We start from the raw sequence: 20,242 nt of genomic DNA, 5'->3' as shown, positions 1-20,242 counted from the left end.
GAAACATGATGCTTGTGTTAATAGGCAAGACACTTTACTACAATTGCCTGTTTCCAACCAGGAGTATAAATGGGTACCTGTGATAAGCTCCTTTTAGGTCATGGACCACCAAGGTATTGTGATTCCCATTAGGCCAATCTGAGTTTATCATTAACCCTCCTACTGTTTTAATAGTCACATACAGTAAAAAAAAAAATCTATCAACTTCCCCTGCTATGCCTTTCACACAGGCTAGTCACAAACAGTCTGATCATAGTCCAAACAAGCGCTCTGACTAGTCAAATTCAGTCAACAAACAAAAGCAGGAAACTGGTGGCACAACTGTCTTATCAATCACCCATAGTCAAAGTACAGGTATGTCAAGTTGCATTAACAGTCACAGCCAGTGAATCCTGCTATGTGTAGGCTGGGAGTTCTGAACTGTCAGACAACTTGGCACAGAATCTTTATTTGCATAGGAGGGCAGATGTTATACAATGTTCACAGCTAGCATATAAGAAAGAGTTATCTTTCTTCTTCTGGGAGGAAGATTTACCATCCCTCGCCTTCACACCGTCTGATTTCCAGACAGGAAAAGGAGGTTAGGATGACATGAGTTGCTTCCCTTGATAAGACACAGAGTGTTTCCTGAAGCCCCAGGGGTTAGGGGAGTGGTGACGGGGTACAGGTGTTATGAAGAGAGGTTTCCTATAACATGGCACACTTCAGTGTTTTTTCCTCAACTTTCCTCCACTTTTTTTGCAGGACGAGCTGAGATTTGGGCTTAATACATGTACGTGAAGACAGCAAGTGAGCTCAAACAGTGTTTTGTAATCAACTAATTCTGTCTCACTAAGACTAACTGCATACTCAAAAGTTTAGGAGTGATGCTATACATCTTAGCTGGTTAGTTTAAGTATTGTGTTATTACCATCATAAGTTGCTAGGTAATTAATGGAAACCATTTTATTATCTTAACATTTTTGTTGAAAGAAGGGGTAAAGAGAAGCGCAAAGTTTGGAATTGGGTTCATGAAGCCTTGCTGTCGCAATGTCCAGCCTGAATATTTTGGGGTAGAAGAGTGGGTAAAAGTGGGCACAAATGGGCAAATTGGGTATAATCAGGCCCGTCGCCAGGGGCATAAGAGGGGCAGAAGGGGTTGAAGAAGGGGGTGAAGACAGTGTGTAAGGGAGGCAGAAGGGAGACATAAAGGAAGCAGGAGGGGTGCAGAAGAGGAATAAGGTGTAAAGTAGGGTGTAGAAGGGGGACAGCAAGGGGCATCTGATTGACAGAAGGGGGCATTAGAGGGGCATTAAGTGGGCTGAGGGGCAGAAGGGGGCAGAAGGTTTAGAAGGGGAGCAGAAAGGTCAGAAGGGTGCAAGAAGGGACAGAAAGGATGCAGAAGGGGGCAGAAAGGATACAAAAGGGGCAATTAGGGCACAGAAGGGGGAATTTAGGTGGCAGAAGTGGGATAGCCGGAAATTGCCGGAAATCTTTCAATTGATCCTTACCTTCACACCGTCCTGTCTGTGTATTCATGTGGAATCCAGCAGGGCAAGTCATGCATGTATTGCAGCCTGTGTTGGCCACACAGCGTTTGCGGTCATAGTGGAGTCGGTAGCCTGCGTAGCAGGAGCAGTAGTAGCTGCCCATGGAATTAACACATTGATGCTGGCAGCCACCACGGCCAACCTCCATACACTCGTTTTTATCTGCAGAAAAATTTTTTTAAATCACATTGTGTTTCACTACTGTCTCTGTGCACAAGTACTGTGCAAAAAGAAGAATTTCATGTAATCTGGTATTTTGTTTTTTTTAGTGGTTTTTTTGGGTCACACTTTTTGTGTGCAATTTTTCTGCAACAAACTAAAGTCACTGACAGCTACACTGTGTGTTTACATCACATCGAAGCTAGTAAACATTAAGGAACAAACTTTACACTTCTGATTTTAATCACTCCTTGATCGTGAAGACCTAGTTTGAAAAATACTGAATTTACAATAAAACTTCCATATGACAAAACTAACAATTTGGTCCTGGAAAAAGCCAAGTCAATAAACAATGAGGTAAACAAAACTTCAGTCTGCCAAACATTTTAAGGACCAAGATCTGGGAAACAAATATGACAGTCGAGACTATAAGACCAAAACTGTAAGTCAATGCTGGCCTGATGGAATAGGAAGAAGCCCATACCTTCACAATGGCGACCACCACTGTGTAACTGGTATCCTCTGGAGCACATACAGTTGTGGCCGGTTCCTGTGTCGACACATTTGTGGGAACACGTATCACTGTTGCATCCGCTAGGCTCTACAAAAAGAAAGAACAGTACACCAATGTTATCTTCAGTGAATAGTAAACAGAAACAAGTCTCGCAAAGAGTTCTGTAAAGCAATTGATGTTTTGTTGTTTCACATCGTGTGTGCATATGCATAACCTTAGATGCTTGAATTGATTAGTGATAAAAGCAGTAATTTAAAATGTCAGCCTCCAATAAAAACCTTGTATCTGATAAAAGATATAGTATATACAGATGCCACTTCTCTGGTTGTGTTCAAAGTCTATGGAGAGTCAAGTGCATTTTCAAAGTATGTTTTTAACAACATTTTAAATGTTTCTCAGTCCCAGATTCGTGCCTTTTTAACATTTTTGCAATGATGAACCTTCATTGAGATAATATATGATGACAAAAGTTGAAAAAAGTGGCGTCAGGATGCGATATTCTTTCCTATCCTGCTTTGACACAAGTAAAGCAAGTTGCCTATGAGGTCACAATACCACACAAGATCGAAGTACTCCGCTGCGCAACACTGCATTGATGTCTATCAGGTTCTTGACCGCATTGCTTATTAGACTTGTCAACAGTCCATTTATTATCGTAAATTAGGGCCTATATTTCGCCAGAAGTTTTCGGGCGATATTACGGAAACAGAAAACGTTGGAAATCCGGAATCCGCATAAAATTCCACAGACGTTTGACTAACATTCGGAAATCCAAAAAAATCCGGACAAATCTCACCCCTGGTAAGACTTACGTTTGCCGCAGTACAGATCGCCTGATCCCAGCTGGCCTTCTGCACATGTGCAGTGATAGCTGCCCATGGTGTTTGCGCATCCACCCTGGCAACCGTGATTACTGACTGCACACTCATCCATGTCTGAAAAAGAAAACAAAATATTCTAAAATAAAAAGAAATTGAGACTCCTTTCACAAATTTTACCAAAGGTTTAATCAGTACAAATTTCATTGTTAAAAAAAGGACCATATATTCACTAAATCTACGTTGCCAATTTAAATAAGTCGATAAAAGTGCGATGGAGCAGTTATAAACTGTTAGTTTTGATTAAACCCAGTTAAGGGTCTGGTCGCTTATAATGGCCTGAACAGAATCCCGTTTAAAAATACCTTTTTGATTAAAAACCATTAAAAAGTAGTCAACAAACTGACCACGAGTTTTATTCTAACATTTTATTTTGTGCATGGGACTTTAATTTGGTGCACGTGGTGCGTACAGACACATCCCCATATATGGTGGTTACATGTATATCACTGCCTCGGAAGCCACTCTTGACTTGACCACTTGCTACATGTACCTCAGCCCTCTGGGGCCAATTTTATAGAGCTGCTTAAGCACAAAATTGCTTAAGCGCAAAAAAACCTTGCTCAATATATATCAGGTTACCACCCAGAACTCCATATGATGCACATTGCTTGTGATTGGTATTTAGCTCTTGTTTACTTAGCATAATAGTCGCATGGAGTTTGGGCGGGTGAACTGATTATATTAAGGAAAGTTTTTTTGTGCTTAAGCAACTTTTGTGCTTAAGCAGCTCTATGAAATTGGCCCCTGGTATGTAAACAGTCCTGCACGGTCAAGCAGTTTCTAATGAAAATTCCCCGGAAAATGTGAGGCGCTCCGGCAAAATGGGACTTAACTTACATGTAGTTTGCGGGTACTAGGAGGGTTTGTTGGTATAAGGAAAGACAAAGGCTTTGCCGAAACAGCCTAAAACATTTCGGGCAAGATATTCCTCACCGTCACACATTCTTCCATCGGCAGCCAGCTGGAAGGCTGGAGGACAGATGCAGTTGTAGGAACCTCTGGTGTTAACGCAGCGGTAGTGGCACAGCCCATGCTGCTCCATACACTCATTGATATCTAGGAACCAAAGCAAGAGATGGCAAAATAGTGACCTGCCATATCATACTGAGGAATAACCCCTATCCTTTGACTTTTCAAGTTACATACATCATGTTAAGGGTTCTTGTCAATAAAACGTCCGCTGACTGTCAGCGAATGTACGCTGAATTCTGGTGTTGCCAAGGGCCAGCAGTTCGTGTACTTTCGCGACCAATGTTTACTAATGCCTGATCAAGTTAATGACATAGTCCCCGCTCGTGTGATATTGTTATTAATTTAGAATAGAAATTAGAATAGCCCATTGTTAAACCATGCAAATGAGACTCCAGGGCTCGCTGCTAACCCGTAACTAAGGACCAAATTTAGTCCGCAAGTTCAGCTGAGTCAGCGGACGGTCATTATTGATAAGAACCCTAAAGCACAAGTCATTGGCTTTCCAATGATATCAAATTGATTGCTATAGCTTAATTTAGTCCAAAGATATGCTTCAGGAACTTCGACAGTGTCTTGCCGAACTTCGCCGACCTCATTTCGAGAAAAAAGATGGCTTTGAATAAAAAAGATACGCATTGCACTGCTAATGGCAGTGAAAAAGTTCCTCAGTTTTTCCAACTTTGGGGTATTTATTTTCCTAACAAAAGTGCATAGTGTGAATCTTGGATGCCTTGGCTACTCAAAAATACAACAAAGATATATAGATTTCTACATGATTTTTCTAGCATATCGGACTTCAGGTGTCGATTACTTCAAACGAGGTTTTGGGGGACATTCCTCATTTTGCCAATGTAGGTCAAAATTGTTGAATGTTGAAGACCTATAGGCTGCATTTGTGTGGGTCACCCTTGATACTCTTTGAGAGTAGGAAAATGCTGTGTAAACATGGCATTCGGTCACATCACTTGAACGACTGATGTTGTTACTGAGCATGCACACAATGTCTGCATAAAAGAAGAAAGTTTTAATCTGGAAGCACGTGAATACTGTTTCAGATGTTTTTGTATTAACCCCATGCTAGCCCCAGGTACCTACCCACGCAGTTCTGCCTGTTGGCATGCAGCCTGAATCCTGGTGGGCATCTACACTGGTACGTGCCGTCCACGTTCTCACAGCCGTGCTCACAGACCCGGCCGGCGTACTGCTCACACTCATCCACATCTGAAATCATAATTGAAAAATAAGAAGAAAAAAAAACATGTTTACACCACTGCGCCATTACTTGGGGCCACAGGCCACCTGTTCGTGAGTTTTTGGGGATGTGTTACTTTCCCTGTAGCTGCGGTCCTTCCGCACAAAAGGATTGTGGGAAGCCCAAAGCCTGTAACAGTGAACATACTTTTCCCGCGCACACGTGACTGCAAAGAAAATCCATCCAATGAGAGCACAAAGACAATTTGAAGTCACCAGTGCGCACAGCGAGCGATGCACTGAATTTGGTACTCGGTGACTTCAGTTTTTGTTATGCCCTATCTCCCAATGGTGAAGAATCCTTAAAACATTTCTGGATCTAGACCCAGATCCGGATCACTTCCAAAATGTAATCGATTTGTACTTGTACCAAGGACCACCCCTAAAAAAACTATTTCATGAAACTTTTTTTAGTCATCTTGTTAACAGACAAACCAACAAACAAACGAACACCGATGAAAACATAACCTCCTTGGTGGAGGTAATAATCTCTAGCACCTTTCCCTTTATTTTCTTTATAAAACCATAAATTCTCAAATGCCCTGAATATCTGTGAATTGCCTAGCAAATGACGGAATGAGGACCTACCTGTGCACGTCCGTGCATCGCTGTTGAGCGTGTAACCCTGACGACAGGAGCACAGGAAACTGCCTTGAGTGTTGACGCAGAGCTGTTCGCATCTACCGTTGCTCATTTGACACTCATCCACATCTACATCAAGAACATTTTTCAATTAGCCTTTAAATTATGTTATGTCATATCACAAGTCCAACACAAATCAAACCACAAGACCAACCACAAGTTTGATCACAAGTCTAATGACAAGTCCAATAAATAGTCATTGCAAATCCAATCATAAGTCCAGAACAAGTCAAATCACAACTTCACAACTGTAATCACACGACTTTTCACAGGCTAAATCACAAACTCCAATGACAAGACATCATATTAAGTCCAGTACAATACAATCGCAACTTGACAAGTCCAGTAACAAGTCCACTCACATGCTTATTCACAAGTTAAATCACAAGTCCAAATCACTGGTCAAATCACAACTCAAATAACAGGTCAAATCGTAAGTCCAGTCACAAAATAAGTCGCTAATTCGAATCAAAAGAGAAAATCACAGGTACTTCAAGTGTCAGGTCACAAGTACCAAGAGATAAATAAACAAACTGAGTATAAGGAATGCCTCTGTCGCATCTCATTTGAATGTCTTGTGGCTTAAACCAAGAATGAGTAACTTGTGATTGACTTGTGATGACTTGTGATTAAGCTGGGATGACATGCGATGGACTTGTGATTAGCTTATGATGACTGACTTGTGATTGACATGTGACTGACTTACTAGCGATTGACTTGTGAATAGCTTATGATTTACTTGCGATTGACTTGTGATTAACATGTGACTGACTTGCGATTGACTTATGATTGAGTCGTGATTAACTTGTAATTAGCTTGTGATTAACTTGTGATTAACTTGAGATTGACTTGCAATTGACTTACAATTGGCCTGTGATTGACTAGTGATTACTAGTGATTGACTAGTGCTTGACTTATGAAGTCTTGACTTGTGAAGTCTTGACTTGTGAAGTCTCGACTTGTGAAGTCTCGACTACATCTCTCCTATTCATAGTCTTTGCACCGAGTAATAACAAACTCCAGCTGCCAACTCCAGCTGCCAACAAACACCACAGCCTGCATCAGAGACGACATGACCAACTTACCCACACATCTGCCTCCTCTGCTGGTATAACCCTGTGTGCAGCTACACTGGTATGATCCAATGGTGTTGATACAGCTACCTGAGCAACCGTTGGATTCCTGAGTGCACTCATCAATATCTGCAGTGACAAACACAAGGAATGGTTAAAAGTACTGGACACAGCTTGCAAACATTAAAAAACTTACAACTGCCAAAAAATTCATGGAATAGCCTACTTGATTGTAAGTAAATGATGGGCTCATGCATCCTGTGATTGTTGCACCTATTATCTGGCATGCAACTGAGAATGTAGAAACTATCATCATCATCTTGGTGACGTCTGTGCAAGTGCAGCACATGGGCGTTGCTCAGTGACTACAATAATAATGTGTAAATTGTCCTCTTCCATTCTTCTGCGTTTTGAGTGGTTTGGTGTAGCTGGTTCAAGCCAATACCAGTCATCCTAAGGTCATCAGTAAGTTGTTGGTAGGTTCGAATAAGTGCGCTACCTCTACGGTACGGTTCTGTAGGTTGATTATTTTTGTTCAAGAGCAATGAGAGTGGTACGTTGCGCCGGGTTGCGTGTCAAATCAGTTGAAGCCGCTGTTTGCGAAGCGTTGTTCATGCTGGTGTGACTTCTGTGTAGGGGAAACTACCAACCAAACAAGACTTTGTTCAGTGTTTTACAATAGTATTCTTGAGAAGTTAAAACAAGGAAATCAGTCAGCAGATCCGAGGAAAAGTTATGCTGTCATTTTGGAGTAAAGGGGAATTACCATCATTTCCTCGCAATGGATAGGATCAAACCAATGTGCTTACAATGGAAACCTAACATATCCTTTGTGTCTAAAAAAACGAAGACGCTTTTTTTTTACAGTGTTTTTACAAAGTTTGATATCTACTGAGCTGATGTTGCAACATCATTCACAGCCTGTCCCTATTGGAACGCTTCCCAGACCATGGTTCTATAGCTATCTCTATCAGCAGCTTTTCTTTCAGCATCAGTTATTCTTTATCCCTAACCATTCACTGATGTCTTGTTCCCACCTACACGTTGGCTACCACAAAGGTAGTCTTCAATTATGAAGTTAGCACTCAATTGGAAGAAGAAAAAGAAGAAAAAGAAGAAGAAGAAGAACCTGCTTCAGATTTATAACATTGTTCCTGGAATTGGCAAAAACATGGGTTTTTTTTGCAAAGGTTGTCCACTATTTTTAAAACACACTCTAAGCATGCAGCGGGGATTTCAAAATATCATAAAGGAGATTTCCAATGGAAAACAAAATAAGAATGCTGCTCTAGAAATTTAAAGTGTGATTATTATTCAGATTTTGAAGAATAATGTGACAAAGCTAGTAGCAACACAAGGTGTAGGCTATACTACTAGAAAAAACAAGGGAAAAAAAGTTGAAGTGATAAGATATCAGTATCTGTTCACATTTTCTTAGAATATAATCGAAGGGCAATCGAAGTGCATATATAGCGCTTCCCATCGCATCAACAATCTCAAAGCGCTTTACAATTATTACCCCATTCATCACGCCATGAGACCACGCGACAGCCGATATCAGCGCTAAATTGGTCTTCAACTATCAAGGGTACCCATTTATACTCCTGGGTGGAGAGGGCACAAACACCATGCTCCAAGCAGAATTCGAACCCACGCACCATTGTGGGTAGTCAAACACCATAACCACTGGGTCATTGAGTTCTACATGCGGGAAAACCTTAAGGATTATCTAGCATAATAATCATATTAATTATTTGTGAAAGAAAGCTTACATGTAAACATGAACAAAATGGAGACTTGGGGTTTGTTTCTGTTTCTCACCTCTGCAGGTTGTTCCATCCGGTTGGAGTTCGAACCCGGGACGGCAGGAGCAGCGGTAACTCCCCTGGGTGTTTTGACAGATATGGTGACACACCTGGCCCCCACCCTGGTTGCACTCATTCACATCTGGATTGGAAAATAAATTTAAATTTGATTTCCTGATTGAATTGATAGCATGCCCATATTGGTCTTTATATCCCATCCTCTTCTCTGACGGGAAGGGTGATATATCTTCTTTATCCTCTCCAACCCTTGCCCTTCCAGGATTGATGCCCTTTTCCTTAGCTCTGCAAATATCCATATTCCACAGTTTAATCCCGGTGGGAATATGGCAACAGGTATCTCAAACCTTGGAAAAAAAGTTGTGTTTTCATGACCTAATTCAACCTCAGTCTTGACAGACTGCTCTTTCCTGTTATGCAGAGGGCCCCAGAAGTTGGCAATTTGGCTGCAGGGGGACTCCCACGGTTGAGCGGGGAATGTTATGGTGTTCCAGGAATGTAATGGTTAATGGTAAATGAGGGGGGAAAGGGGTTGGTGAAGAGGATGGGAATGACCTGGGGCAAGTCTGAACCAGGACTGTTGGTTGACGTGTGGCTGATTATTGATGTATGTTCAAGCTGTGGGCTAATAACCATTAGCACATGTACTACATTGTATTACTTTGTATTTATATATTGAAATCCAGGAAACCATACAGTGCAGCAGGTTCCATTGGATAGGGGAAAGAAAGTATCCTAGGAGATAAGGAAAATAATACGAATTGGGGTAAAACCATTATTAAGAACCTGTACTACTTTGTATTCAATTGTGTTTACTCACTTAATAATCCGTCGTGTTTTTTACATACATGTACCAACAAACAGGTAGCACCGCGCCTTTTCTATAACGGCGAACAAGTATACAGTTGTGCATACCTGTTTGCCGGTATGGAAAAGGCACGGTACTACCTGTTCACCAGTATGTAAAAAACGCGATGAATCAATAAAACCATAGAGTGCTCGGGCAGTTTTGGGTGCTACAGTGAGTAATACATGTAGGCAGGGCGGTTTTGGGTGCTACAATGACTAAAGGGTTAAACGGGAGTAGCTAGACTTTGGAGAACATCATAGGGATTAGAAGGCCTGTAAAATTCTGGCCAATGCTGACCAAGTATTCTTTTTCTTCTAAATAGTGGAAAGCTTCAAAGTAAAGCTTCTAATTATTTTTTTTATTATGATGCATAAAAACTGAAGGTTGCATTTGATATGAGCAACGATGGATAGGAATAACAGCTTGCCAGGAGTAATGCCTTCTGAGTCACACTCGGTCAGTAATCGCCTCAGGTCTTGTAACATGACTCACAACGATATGTATCTCTTAGACATGGGTGGTTTCCTGAACCCATTTTCAGATGTGTCACAGATGTCTAAGACTTGAAATCCCAATTTCAAGGTAGTATCATTCAGCTAAGCATTTGCTGTTATAATGTACAGCCAACACAACCAACAGAGTTGAAATAAAGACATTAACTAGCGAATCAAAAGTCAGGCAGTCTGAAGTCCAGACCGGAGGCCAATAGGCCGGACCTCATGTATCTGTGGGTAATTCTGTGGGTAATTCTGCAGGTTGTGGGCTTCGAGTCCAGCCTGGGGTTATGGTGCGTGTGCCCTTGGGCAAGGCACTTTGTCACTCATTGCTTCTCCCCACCCAGGGTTAAATGGGTACCTATGAGGGCAGAGATGGTTATTGTGATTGATTTTACAAATGTAACTGCTTTGTGCCGAAATGGTGGAGCTGCATACTCCCCAGGGAGCTGAGACGGTCTTTGGATTGTTTCATTCACTCAATGTGGATGGTAATAATGATGTAGCGCATTCAGCACCAATATTGGTGGAAGCATGCGCTTTACAAGTACGCATTATTAATTATATAAATATTATTGATATCTTATTGGTTGCGTTTATGCCATTAGCGCCAATACAGTGCCAACAATTTTGTAGCTGTCAATCTAAACGGTTGAGTGACACGCACACATAGAATGGAGATCTGTATATGTATCTGTTCATCCACGTACAAACAACATCTTCTGATTGTCGCATACGTTGCACGAAACCTCTTATTCAATGCTTGAATTAGTTAACCCTTATGTCAGAAATGTAGGTCAGTATGTGGGTTCATACCCTGATGGGCTTGTGTTCTTGGGCAAGACGCTTTACTACTATTGCCTCCCTGCATCCTGCAATATACAAATGGTACCTGTGAGGGCAGAGACCAAATTGCACTGATCTCAAGCTGCTTCAGAAAACTGGTCTCATAGCCTGATAAACATGGGTAATTTTGAGTCTTAAGAAGATTGGGTTTATTTTCTTTTCTGATGAACTAGGTAAAATCAACCAGAGTTTGGCTAGTCTGAGGATCAGACATTCACGTTGGCGAAGCCAAGGTTGAACGTCTCATATATCATCGCATTTAAGTTTTATGCGACCCCGCATGCCAGCCAATCAGGTCTTTAGATGCTATGACGTCATTTCGACCCGAACTGTGGACTAAGCTGTTGATTGGTCAATTTGGATGCCATGTTTTTTGTAATACAACGAGTTATGAAAGACCCAATAGAGGGAACCAGCTGAATGGTCAGAATCTCAAGGTCAAGACGTAGACTTGTTTTGCATATTATCCCCAAATCTGCTCGCATACATAGACCTTTGCTGTGCAGGGGATATCCCATGGAGTTTGGCAGGGAACAGAAAGAAAAAGTTATTGACTTCTTTTTTTCTGAAGTGGCTAGTTTTCCATTCAATTTTGTTCTCTGACATTGATTTTTTCATCCAGGTGTTCCTCCCAGGTTTGTCTGTATGGAAGTGATTCACTCAGTTTATAAGACCAGTCATGTTTCCTCAGCAAGTGTTTTCTTGGGGGAAACCACGTTTACATCAGTGCCGATTGACACGATAAGTATGTCTTGAAACCTATAGGCACACACACATGAGATGAGGTGGAAACGTGGACCCAGTTTGGATTTGGGCGAAGGTGGTGACGGCATATGTGCATGTGGCCGTCTAGAGAATCGACAGGAAACTCACATAGCCCAAACAGAGACTGAAAACCGATACGCAACCCAGATTGGGATCTTACAATATGCTAAGGGATTCACCAAACTAAGTTAGTGAATCTAGGCAGCTCATGTGTTGAGATGACCTGTCAACGCATAAATGGACAACAGGCCTTTTTCTACTGTGAGTTGATATATCCAATCAAAACGGCACTCGCTAGAGACAAGTCGATATAATTGGCTCAGTCATGGTGTATTAAGCAATGGACCAATATTTGGAATATTGTATAACATTGTACTCTGTATTAGGATCCAATGCGCACATGGGCAACAATACTTGCAGACCTACAAAGTGTCACGCATCTGGCATGTGTCACGCATTTCAGACTTGAACAGTCAGTTCACACGCTCACAAGCCGGACAGTTGTAATCGCACACCTTACGCTAAACTGTTTCTAAAAATATATTTCATATATGTTTCGTGTTTGGGTTAAGTGTTTTGTCACGACTTTGGTTCTGCGCAAAGATCTTAATAGCGCCACGCAGCGAGGTATAGACACCCTCGTCCCCAGTGCCAGCCAATATGGCCCGGTAACGCGCTTATGTTCAGCGCTACACTCCTGCAGTAAACTTTCAGGTGTACAGTACATTACGCGTGCATCACACATAAGCGTGGGAACCCCCCCCCCCCCAATATTTGGTAAAGACTGCCCTTTTCCACTCAAATGCCCTTTTTTACAAGAGTTTACTCCCCCTCCCCCCCCCCCCCCCAATATTTGTCAAGAGTGCCTTTTTTTTTGGAAAAAGTGGCCTTTTTGAGAACAAGTCTTGTGGCAGGCGGTTGTTACGGGCAACTTATTGTCCTGAAAACCAGTTTGCATAATCGGCAGTTTTGAACAGTGCCCCCATTGACAGATGGTACCAGCCCCCCACCACCCACTTTTTGATTTAATGGAGGCAGAGTGTCCGGGAAAAAAACGTGTCTACATTTTAGCACGGATACTTACATGTATGTGCAAGTGCCCTTTTCTATAAATTTGTACCCCCCCCAATACAAATGCCTGTGCTACGCCCCTGTCACATGCTTCATGTGGTGCGGTCCCTAACGTAGCTCACTTTGATTTTTCCGCCTCTACTACATGTAGTTAGTTCCTTGCTATAGAGTAAACATTTACCTTAAATTTCATAGGCAGGTGAAATTTCACCAACCTCTAAACATTCTCTTTCATACATTTTGAGTTTATAAGTGTACACCCGAGACTTAAACAGAAAAATGTTATTCTGGATGAATTTTTCTATTTTGTTTGTTCGAATTTTTTGAAGTGCACAATGCATGTACCTGATTTGCCCTGATTTGACCTATGACCTACCTAGGCAGGATCTTCCATTTTGGTGCAGGTAGTAGCCCGGCTGGCAGGAGCATCTGAAGCTCCCTCTGGAGTTGACGCAGGTGTGGTGGCAAGGCTTCCAGTCCCTGCGGGCGCACTCATCAATATCTGGTTAATAAGAATGCGTTTCCAAAGTTGTCATGACATTTCAGATAAAAGGGTCTATAGGTAAGCCAAATAAATCGTCACTGACAGTTCGTGAAAACCACGTAATCAACTATTTCGGTTTCATGAACTGACACCCGGTAGTATGCGTGTGCATCTGTCACTGATGTGAAATAGAAGGATTTTCGTTTTTACGAACTGACACCCAAGTATGTTGCAGCAATACAGTATGGAGAAAAATGCTTTGAAAGGTTTAAAACAAATTTAATCCATCTGTATACTTGTAACTGTTGAAATTAAGATCAGTTTCAGTTCGTGAAAACGAAAATGCGCAACGTGGGCGTTAGAAGTGCCGCACTGTGTTGGGTGTCAGTTCGTGGAAACGAAAATAACCCCGTTCTGTAGGATATGCGCGCGTGCGGCGCACACTTTTGCAATTAGTAGATTCGAACTGGCTTTATACCCTAAGGGAAGGAAGCATTCTAAAAGGGGTGAAAATGCTTCGAACTGGATTTGAATCCGTAACCCTCTGTTCGTACAACCAGACTTCTCCACTACACTAAAGCGAAGGAAGGGAGTATGCTACAAGGGATGATGTGGCTATGGACTGGATTTTAACCCCAACCCTCTGTTCATGAGTCACGATTATAGCCTAACTTAAGAGCAAGGAAAGGGAGCATGCTACAAGGGGTGAAGTGGTTTTGAACAGGATTCGAACCCAAACTCTCTGTTTATGAGTCACGATTATAATGCAGACCACTAGACCACACTAAAGCGAAGGGAGTATGCCCTTATGATCTCACTGACCTTTACATCCTTGGCCATCTGGTGACAGTGTAAAGCCTGGTCCACATTCGCATCGCATACCGCCCTCAGTGTTGATACACTGCTGGTCACACTGGGAACTCCGACATTCATCAATATCTGGCCAAAGAATAAAATGAAATAAATCAATTAAGTCTATACAAGTTATCATACCTAAATTTGGAGGGGAAACATACACATTGGTGAAAGAAATCTTCACCCATTCAAAGACATTTAAAGCTTTATGCATTTAAAAAATATGTACATTATGCATTATGCATATACATTTTTGATATTGTAAAGGTAATGAATTCATGTAACTAAATATTTTTGCTATTGTAAAGGAAATGAATTCATGTAACTAAATACAAAAGAGGGAAACAAGCCAAATTTTAAATTTGAAATTAATGTTGATGTTTCAAGAAGATGCCACATGAACTTAACATGCAATACACAAACTGGATTAATAATAATTCATATGCATACAATTTTCTGTAATGACCAAATTGTTTTACCCCTTTCCTCTTTATCTCACAGTTTAAAATTTATTTGCTTATAGTTCTTTTAAAACCCTCACTCTCTGGCTGGCAGTTTCAACAAGGCCAGCCCAGCAATCAAAAGAAATCAAGTGACTGTTTTTATGCCGTCATCAATACAACCTGATATAATTACAGTATGCTTTGACTGTAGAAAATTGATCAAACCAGCTGTGCCTACATTGTACCAGTCACCTGCCTTTGTCTGTTGGCGGAATTTGACTGTCACAGAGCCTATAAGAGGTATGATCTGACTATTTGTGACTAGCCTGTGTAAAAGGCATGCCAGGAGAACAGGATTGAATTTTTGACTGTCTGTGACTGATCAAACTAGAGGAGGGTTAATTATAATATGTCACGTCAATGTAGTGCAGGACTGTATTGAGTGCAGGACAGTATTAAGTGCAGGAAAAAAATTACTAACGATATTGAATATTCTTTTTGTACTTGATGTATCATTGTGACCTTCAGCCAGTGGTGTATGGGGGGGGGGGGGGCACATCTCCCTGCCCACCAAATTCCCAGTGCCCCCCAGGTCCCCCCCCCCCACCCGAAAAAAAAATCTGAAATTTGCCACTTGTCAAAGAAGTGTCTTTTCAAAGTATTTGTTGAGTAACTAAAAGGAAGAGGAATCCAGATGACAATTTTCGACTTCCCTTCATTGTACGGATTTTTATAAGAAAAAAGAGCACCCTATAGCATCAACAGCTGTCCGCCCCCTCCCCCTAGGAATTTGCAGCACTTGCGGTGCCCTGGAGATTTGGGGGGAAATGTTGTTGTCAATGTTGGGTGCTCACTTAGTGCCCCTCATAACATGCTGGTGCCCCCCTGGCCAAAAGTCCTGGTTATGCCACTGCCGTCAGCGTGCCATTTGAAAAAGAGGGTGTGTGTGTGTGTGGGTGTGTGTGTGTGTGTGGGGGGGGGGGGGGAGCTAATGCCTCTTTGCACCCCCTGGATCCTCCCATGTACCTGCAAATCTTATTTAATCCATTAGTCCCTGTACCAGCCCAAACTGCCCAGCCTATCCGCTCCTTTCATCAGTCCCCCTCACCGGCAAAGAAAGTACAGTTGGGGGTGACCGAACGACGCCATCTTGCCTGACTGCATGTACATAATACAAATCACCTGGTGTACATGCTTCACACACAGGGAACGGTGCACGCGCATCAACCAACGAAATGTATGTGTCCCGCCCATGGGACATCGGTGCTAGGTAAAAGGGCGCCCTCTTTTGTTGGCGCACGGAGCCCATTACTCTCTACTCTCTGTACTTCCCGAAACTGCCAAAGCACTCTATGGTGTTATGGATTCTTCAGTGATAAACTACATTGTAATGCAATGTAGCACATATGCTGAAAGGTTAATGTGTCAATGTCATAGTGTGGTTACTTCCCTTTCTTAAATTTGGCAGAAAAATAGGAACCATGGCAGACATTCGTTGTCCTTGTATAATGTAAACACAACTGTCTCTGCCTATTTTCATGAAAGACTTTGTTGGCATGCTCCAGCCTTGAACTTGAACATCTGTCGCCGGGTCATTTCCTATTTTTCTGGAGTTGAGCGTGAGTAACAAATAAGCCATTTCCAGTCATAAGACACTTGTGTGTCATATACTACAGTCAGAGTCCTGCAGGTGTGCATTTTGTCACTTTAAACCCATTTTGTCATGATTGATTGTTTTCTTCAACTCGAAATCTGTTGTGTAGGATGGAGTTATAAATAGCAGCTCGGCGATACACACCCCACACATACATGTGCAAGGTGTCCTCTCAAAAAACGAACCCTCAAAACACCCTATTTCTCACAGCAAATATGAGACAGTACAGTTCATTAGCTTTTCAACAACAAAAACAAATTTCCAATCGGGCATTGAGTTACGGCTAATTTAGAAGGTGCTGATTTTTCATTTTGTCCTTCGTTTTAATATTGTCATTTGTTTAATAAATGACAATTAAGACCATGGACGAAATGAAAAATCAGGAATAGGAATGTGCAGTAATGCAACTGGGAATTAACTCCAAACCAGACAAGACTTTTTACAGTATTTTTCAATTTGTAATGGCATTCATAAGAAGTAAAAAAATCAGGGGATCCGAGGAAAATTTGGAATCCTGGAATTAATAGACTTGGGGTGAGGGTAAATTTGCCTTCTTTAATTTTTTATTCTTTTTTCTTTATTTGGTTCTTTTTCCTCTTTTGCTTTTTTGCAACAATGGTCATTTGTCCTTTTGGCATAAGTGGTAGTCCTGAAAATGACTACTTGGTTAGCTTCTTAGGTATTTACTGTGCTGCGCTCAGGCCTGGCTGCTCTACCTCTACCCTATACTTGTAGCCTCTTTCATGGATGCAAGCTTCAGCCCCTGTTCTTATTGTGGCAGTCATATATCAGTTGCCGTTGACAAAATGAAAAAGCTGTAAAAGCGATACTTGTTTTCAATTGGCCATAACTCAATAAATATTTACCCAATTGGAAAGATTTTTTCAATGTTGAAAAGCTAATGAACTATATATATTGTGATGTTCGTGATGTATTTTGTTAAAAGCAGTGAAAAAGAGGGTGCTTTGATGGCTTAGTTTTTTGGGCTGACACCCCATAGTTTCTGCATTGAACAACTGCAGTGATTTTCAATTGAAACTTAGATGTGTCTTTGGATTTGACTGAAAGCATCGGGTATAAAAGTCTTTGGGATCTTTGGGCTTAGGCAATATATGAATCCACTAAACATGACACTCATTAAAAACAATGAGGCAATATATATCGGATTGAATGCATTGTTTCAATTTAGCTTGTTTCAATTTAGCTTGTTTAAAGTCTATTAAATCCTCAAACGTGGGCCACTAACAAAACATGATCTGTCCTGGCTTTGCTCTGCTAAACAGATGGACAAAAGTTTTTAGGAAATGTTCCCAAAACAGTTCCGACAAAATGCCCCCGTGCCATGAACCAATTAGATGTTCCCTGGGGTACATTAAATCATTTGTGGAAATCCCATTGCACGTAGTGCCACAGTACCCACTTGATATTTTCAGGAATTGCTGGCCTGTTTTCAAGTCAACAACAGGATATGTTTATTTAGATCTAGTAGAGAGAGAGGGGCATTCCCAGTCCTAATGTCAAGAATTGAAGGGCAGTAAGCTCAAGAGTTTAAACCACAGCTGTGATATGTGTGGTTTGCCCAGTCAATAACATTGAGCAAGTTTAATGAACTTCTAACTATGGAGTACCGAAGTGAATACGTCACATGCACATAATGCATGTAAAAGACATTAGCGTGTGATTCAGCCCGTGAACCAACACGCGCGTACTCTATTCGTTTGCACTACACTTTCTGGTTCTAAATGACATCACACTTCAGTACTCCATAGACAAATCTAGGGAGACTGTCACTTCAGCTGCTCCCATCATTGGTGAAATTAAGATTGTACAGCATGTCCCAAAATACCCGCATATATTTTTTGCGAGGCTCCAGCGTTGCCGCGAAAATCTTAAAGCTTGAAATCTTAACTTTATCCCTGGTTTGTATTGGTTTGATTTTCAAAAGAGTTTTGAAATTATTCGTGATCAAATAAAGGCTTGTGAAAAACAAACTTAAAGGGAATATACATCATTTGCAAACATCGAAAAATAAAACTACAAAGTTTTTACGAAATACCTTACTAGGATGTTGGTAAATGACAGTCTAAAGCATCCTGTAAAATTATGGCACCTGGTGTGAAGTCATTGTCAAGAAAATGATATTTTTGTATACATTTCCAACAGTGGTCGGCCGATCACCGTTGGAAAAACCTAACTATTTATCAACTACTGCTCCAACTTTACACTTTTTCAGTCCAAATTTTGTTTGCTATTGGCTACATGTTCATGAACAGGTACAGGCCAGCTAGACTGGTTCCTTTACCTTACAATTTTCCGACATCTATAAATTGATCCATTTTATCTTTAGTGGAGTCAAGGAACCAGACTACTTGAACATTTTTGTTTTTCTTGGTTTTTCCAGCATTTTCGAACATAAAACTTCAAACATGTCAGTGTAACAATATTTGATCTATTATACTAACCCCTCAAATAGTTCATTTCTGAAAATTACAGCAAAAGCCAATGATGTACATTCCCTTTAAAGGGAAGATACAACATTTGCAAACATCAAATAACGAAATGATCTAATTATCAAGAAATACCCTAGTAGATTGTAAGGGAATGACAGTCTAAAGCATCCAGTAAACTTGTGGCTCCTGGTGTACTGATATTTTCAAGAAAGATTGTATTTTGCCAATGCTGGTCGGCCGAACAGAGTTGGAGAAAACTGCCTTTTTTTTAAAAATCTGCTCCTACTTTTATACATATTTTGTTATTCCGCATTTTTTAGCATTTTCTTTGCAATTAATTACACACCTGTGAAGGAGTACAAGCCTGCTAAACTGATTCTCTGACCAGTACAAATCCCCAAAGTCTATAAATTGCTCCGTTTCATCTTAAGTGGGGTCAGGGAACCAGACCCTAAGAACATGATTGGTTTTCTTGGTTTTTCCAGCATTTACAAGCCAAAAATGTGAAACAAGTCAGTGCAACAGTATTTTCTATGACATACTAATCCTCCAAGTCCATTTATTTATGAAAATTGCAGCAAAAGCTAATGTTGTACATTACACAACACTTTTAACTATCAAACCAACACAAACACTACAACACAAAACTTCAAACGTCAGTGTAACAATATTTACTACTAACACTACCCCCCCCAAAAAAAAATTCCATCCATTTCTACAAATTACAGCAAGCAAATGATGTATCCCCTTTAGCATACAACCAAAAATGATCACAGTTTTAACCACATTTTGAAGGAAACATCACGACTGCATAACTGAGAATATTGTTACTTAAGCCCAACTACCAGTATGTTCGCCTGGCATTTGCCCTTTTACAGTTGACAGCACGGCTGAACTTGGAATTGTTCTGCATCCCGTTTCACCAGGCATTTTCAAGAAACACTACAGCTAATCTGAAGGGCATGCAAAACCAATATTGAACTGCAAATCTGTTCACGTTCCTTAAATTAAGTTTCCAGATGAGGGAAGTATCGCTCACCACACGTCTATATTCAGGGGAAAATACGGAAACCGATTGCATACAGCCATGTGTTCAAAACATCCGTTGCTTTCCTAGCAACAGCAACCAATTTAGACACATTCCAATCATGCACAAATCCTGCCCCTCCGGGAAAACATTTATAGACAGGTGAATTTCTGAATTGAATTTGATGGTGTCCCTGAATATTTGTTAAGTTAGTATCCTCACATACTTTTCTATTTACTGTTTTTTTTCCATCAAGGGATAACTGAGAGCATGTGCAGAAATGTGTGGCAAAACAAGAAATTAGTGTAATTATTACCAACATGTATGTATAATGCATCAAGGCATCAATTAACCAGTTCGCATCTGAGGACGCGATAACAGACACTGGCTGTTTTTATACACAAGTTGGTACTGTGCCCCCCCCCCCCCCCCACCACATTGCCCAGAGCTGGCTACGGC

At 41.1% G+C, this 20,242-nt stretch overlaps 1 protein-coding gene across 3 annotated transcripts in view; it reads right to left on the bottom strand.

The window, feature by feature from the left end:
• The window catches only part of LOC119732952, a 243,974-nt gene extending 229,686 nt beyond the window's left edge, over positions 1 to 14,288 (bottom strand). For all 3 annotated transcript variants that reach the window (XR_005271660.1, XM_038206534.1, XM_038206535.1), the window contains exons 1-10: positions 14,177 to 14,288; positions 13,247 to 13,372; positions 8,843 to 8,968; positions 7,034 to 7,150; positions 5,895 to 6,017; positions 5,151 to 5,276; positions 4,017 to 4,139; positions 3,015 to 3,137; positions 2,173 to 2,289; positions 1,491 to 1,691 (exon numbers count right to left, since the gene is read on the bottom strand). Coding sequence is in view for 2 of the 3 variants with exons in the window: in XM_038206534.1 (XP_038062462.1) it covers positions 1,491 to 1,691; positions 2,173 to 2,289; positions 3,015 to 3,137; positions 4,017 to 4,139; positions 5,151 to 5,276; positions 5,895 to 6,017; positions 7,034 to 7,150; positions 8,843 to 8,968; positions 13,247 to 13,372; positions 14,177 to 14,234 (1,240 nt within the window). In the remaining variant the exon portion in view is untranslated. The remainder of the gene's footprint in view (positions 1 to 1,490; positions 1,692 to 2,172; positions 2,290 to 3,014; positions 3,138 to 4,016; positions 4,140 to 5,150; positions 5,277 to 5,894; positions 6,018 to 7,033; positions 7,151 to 8,842; positions 8,969 to 13,246; positions 13,373 to 14,176) is intronic.
• Positions 14,289 to 20,242: the final 5,954 nt, after the last annotated feature.

The sequence above is a fragment of the Patiria miniata genome, unplaced genomic scaffold (genome assembly GCF_015706575.1).
Source record: "Patiria miniata isolate m_02_andy unplaced genomic scaffold, ASM1570657v1 HiC_scaffold_25, whole genome shotgun sequence".
Lineage (NCBI taxonomy): Eukaryota > Metazoa > Echinodermata > Asteroidea > Valvatida > Asterinidae > Patiria > Patiria miniata.
The sequence above is the reverse complement of the archived record's forward strand: the minus strand, read 5'-3'. Positions and strand labels throughout refer to the sequence as shown.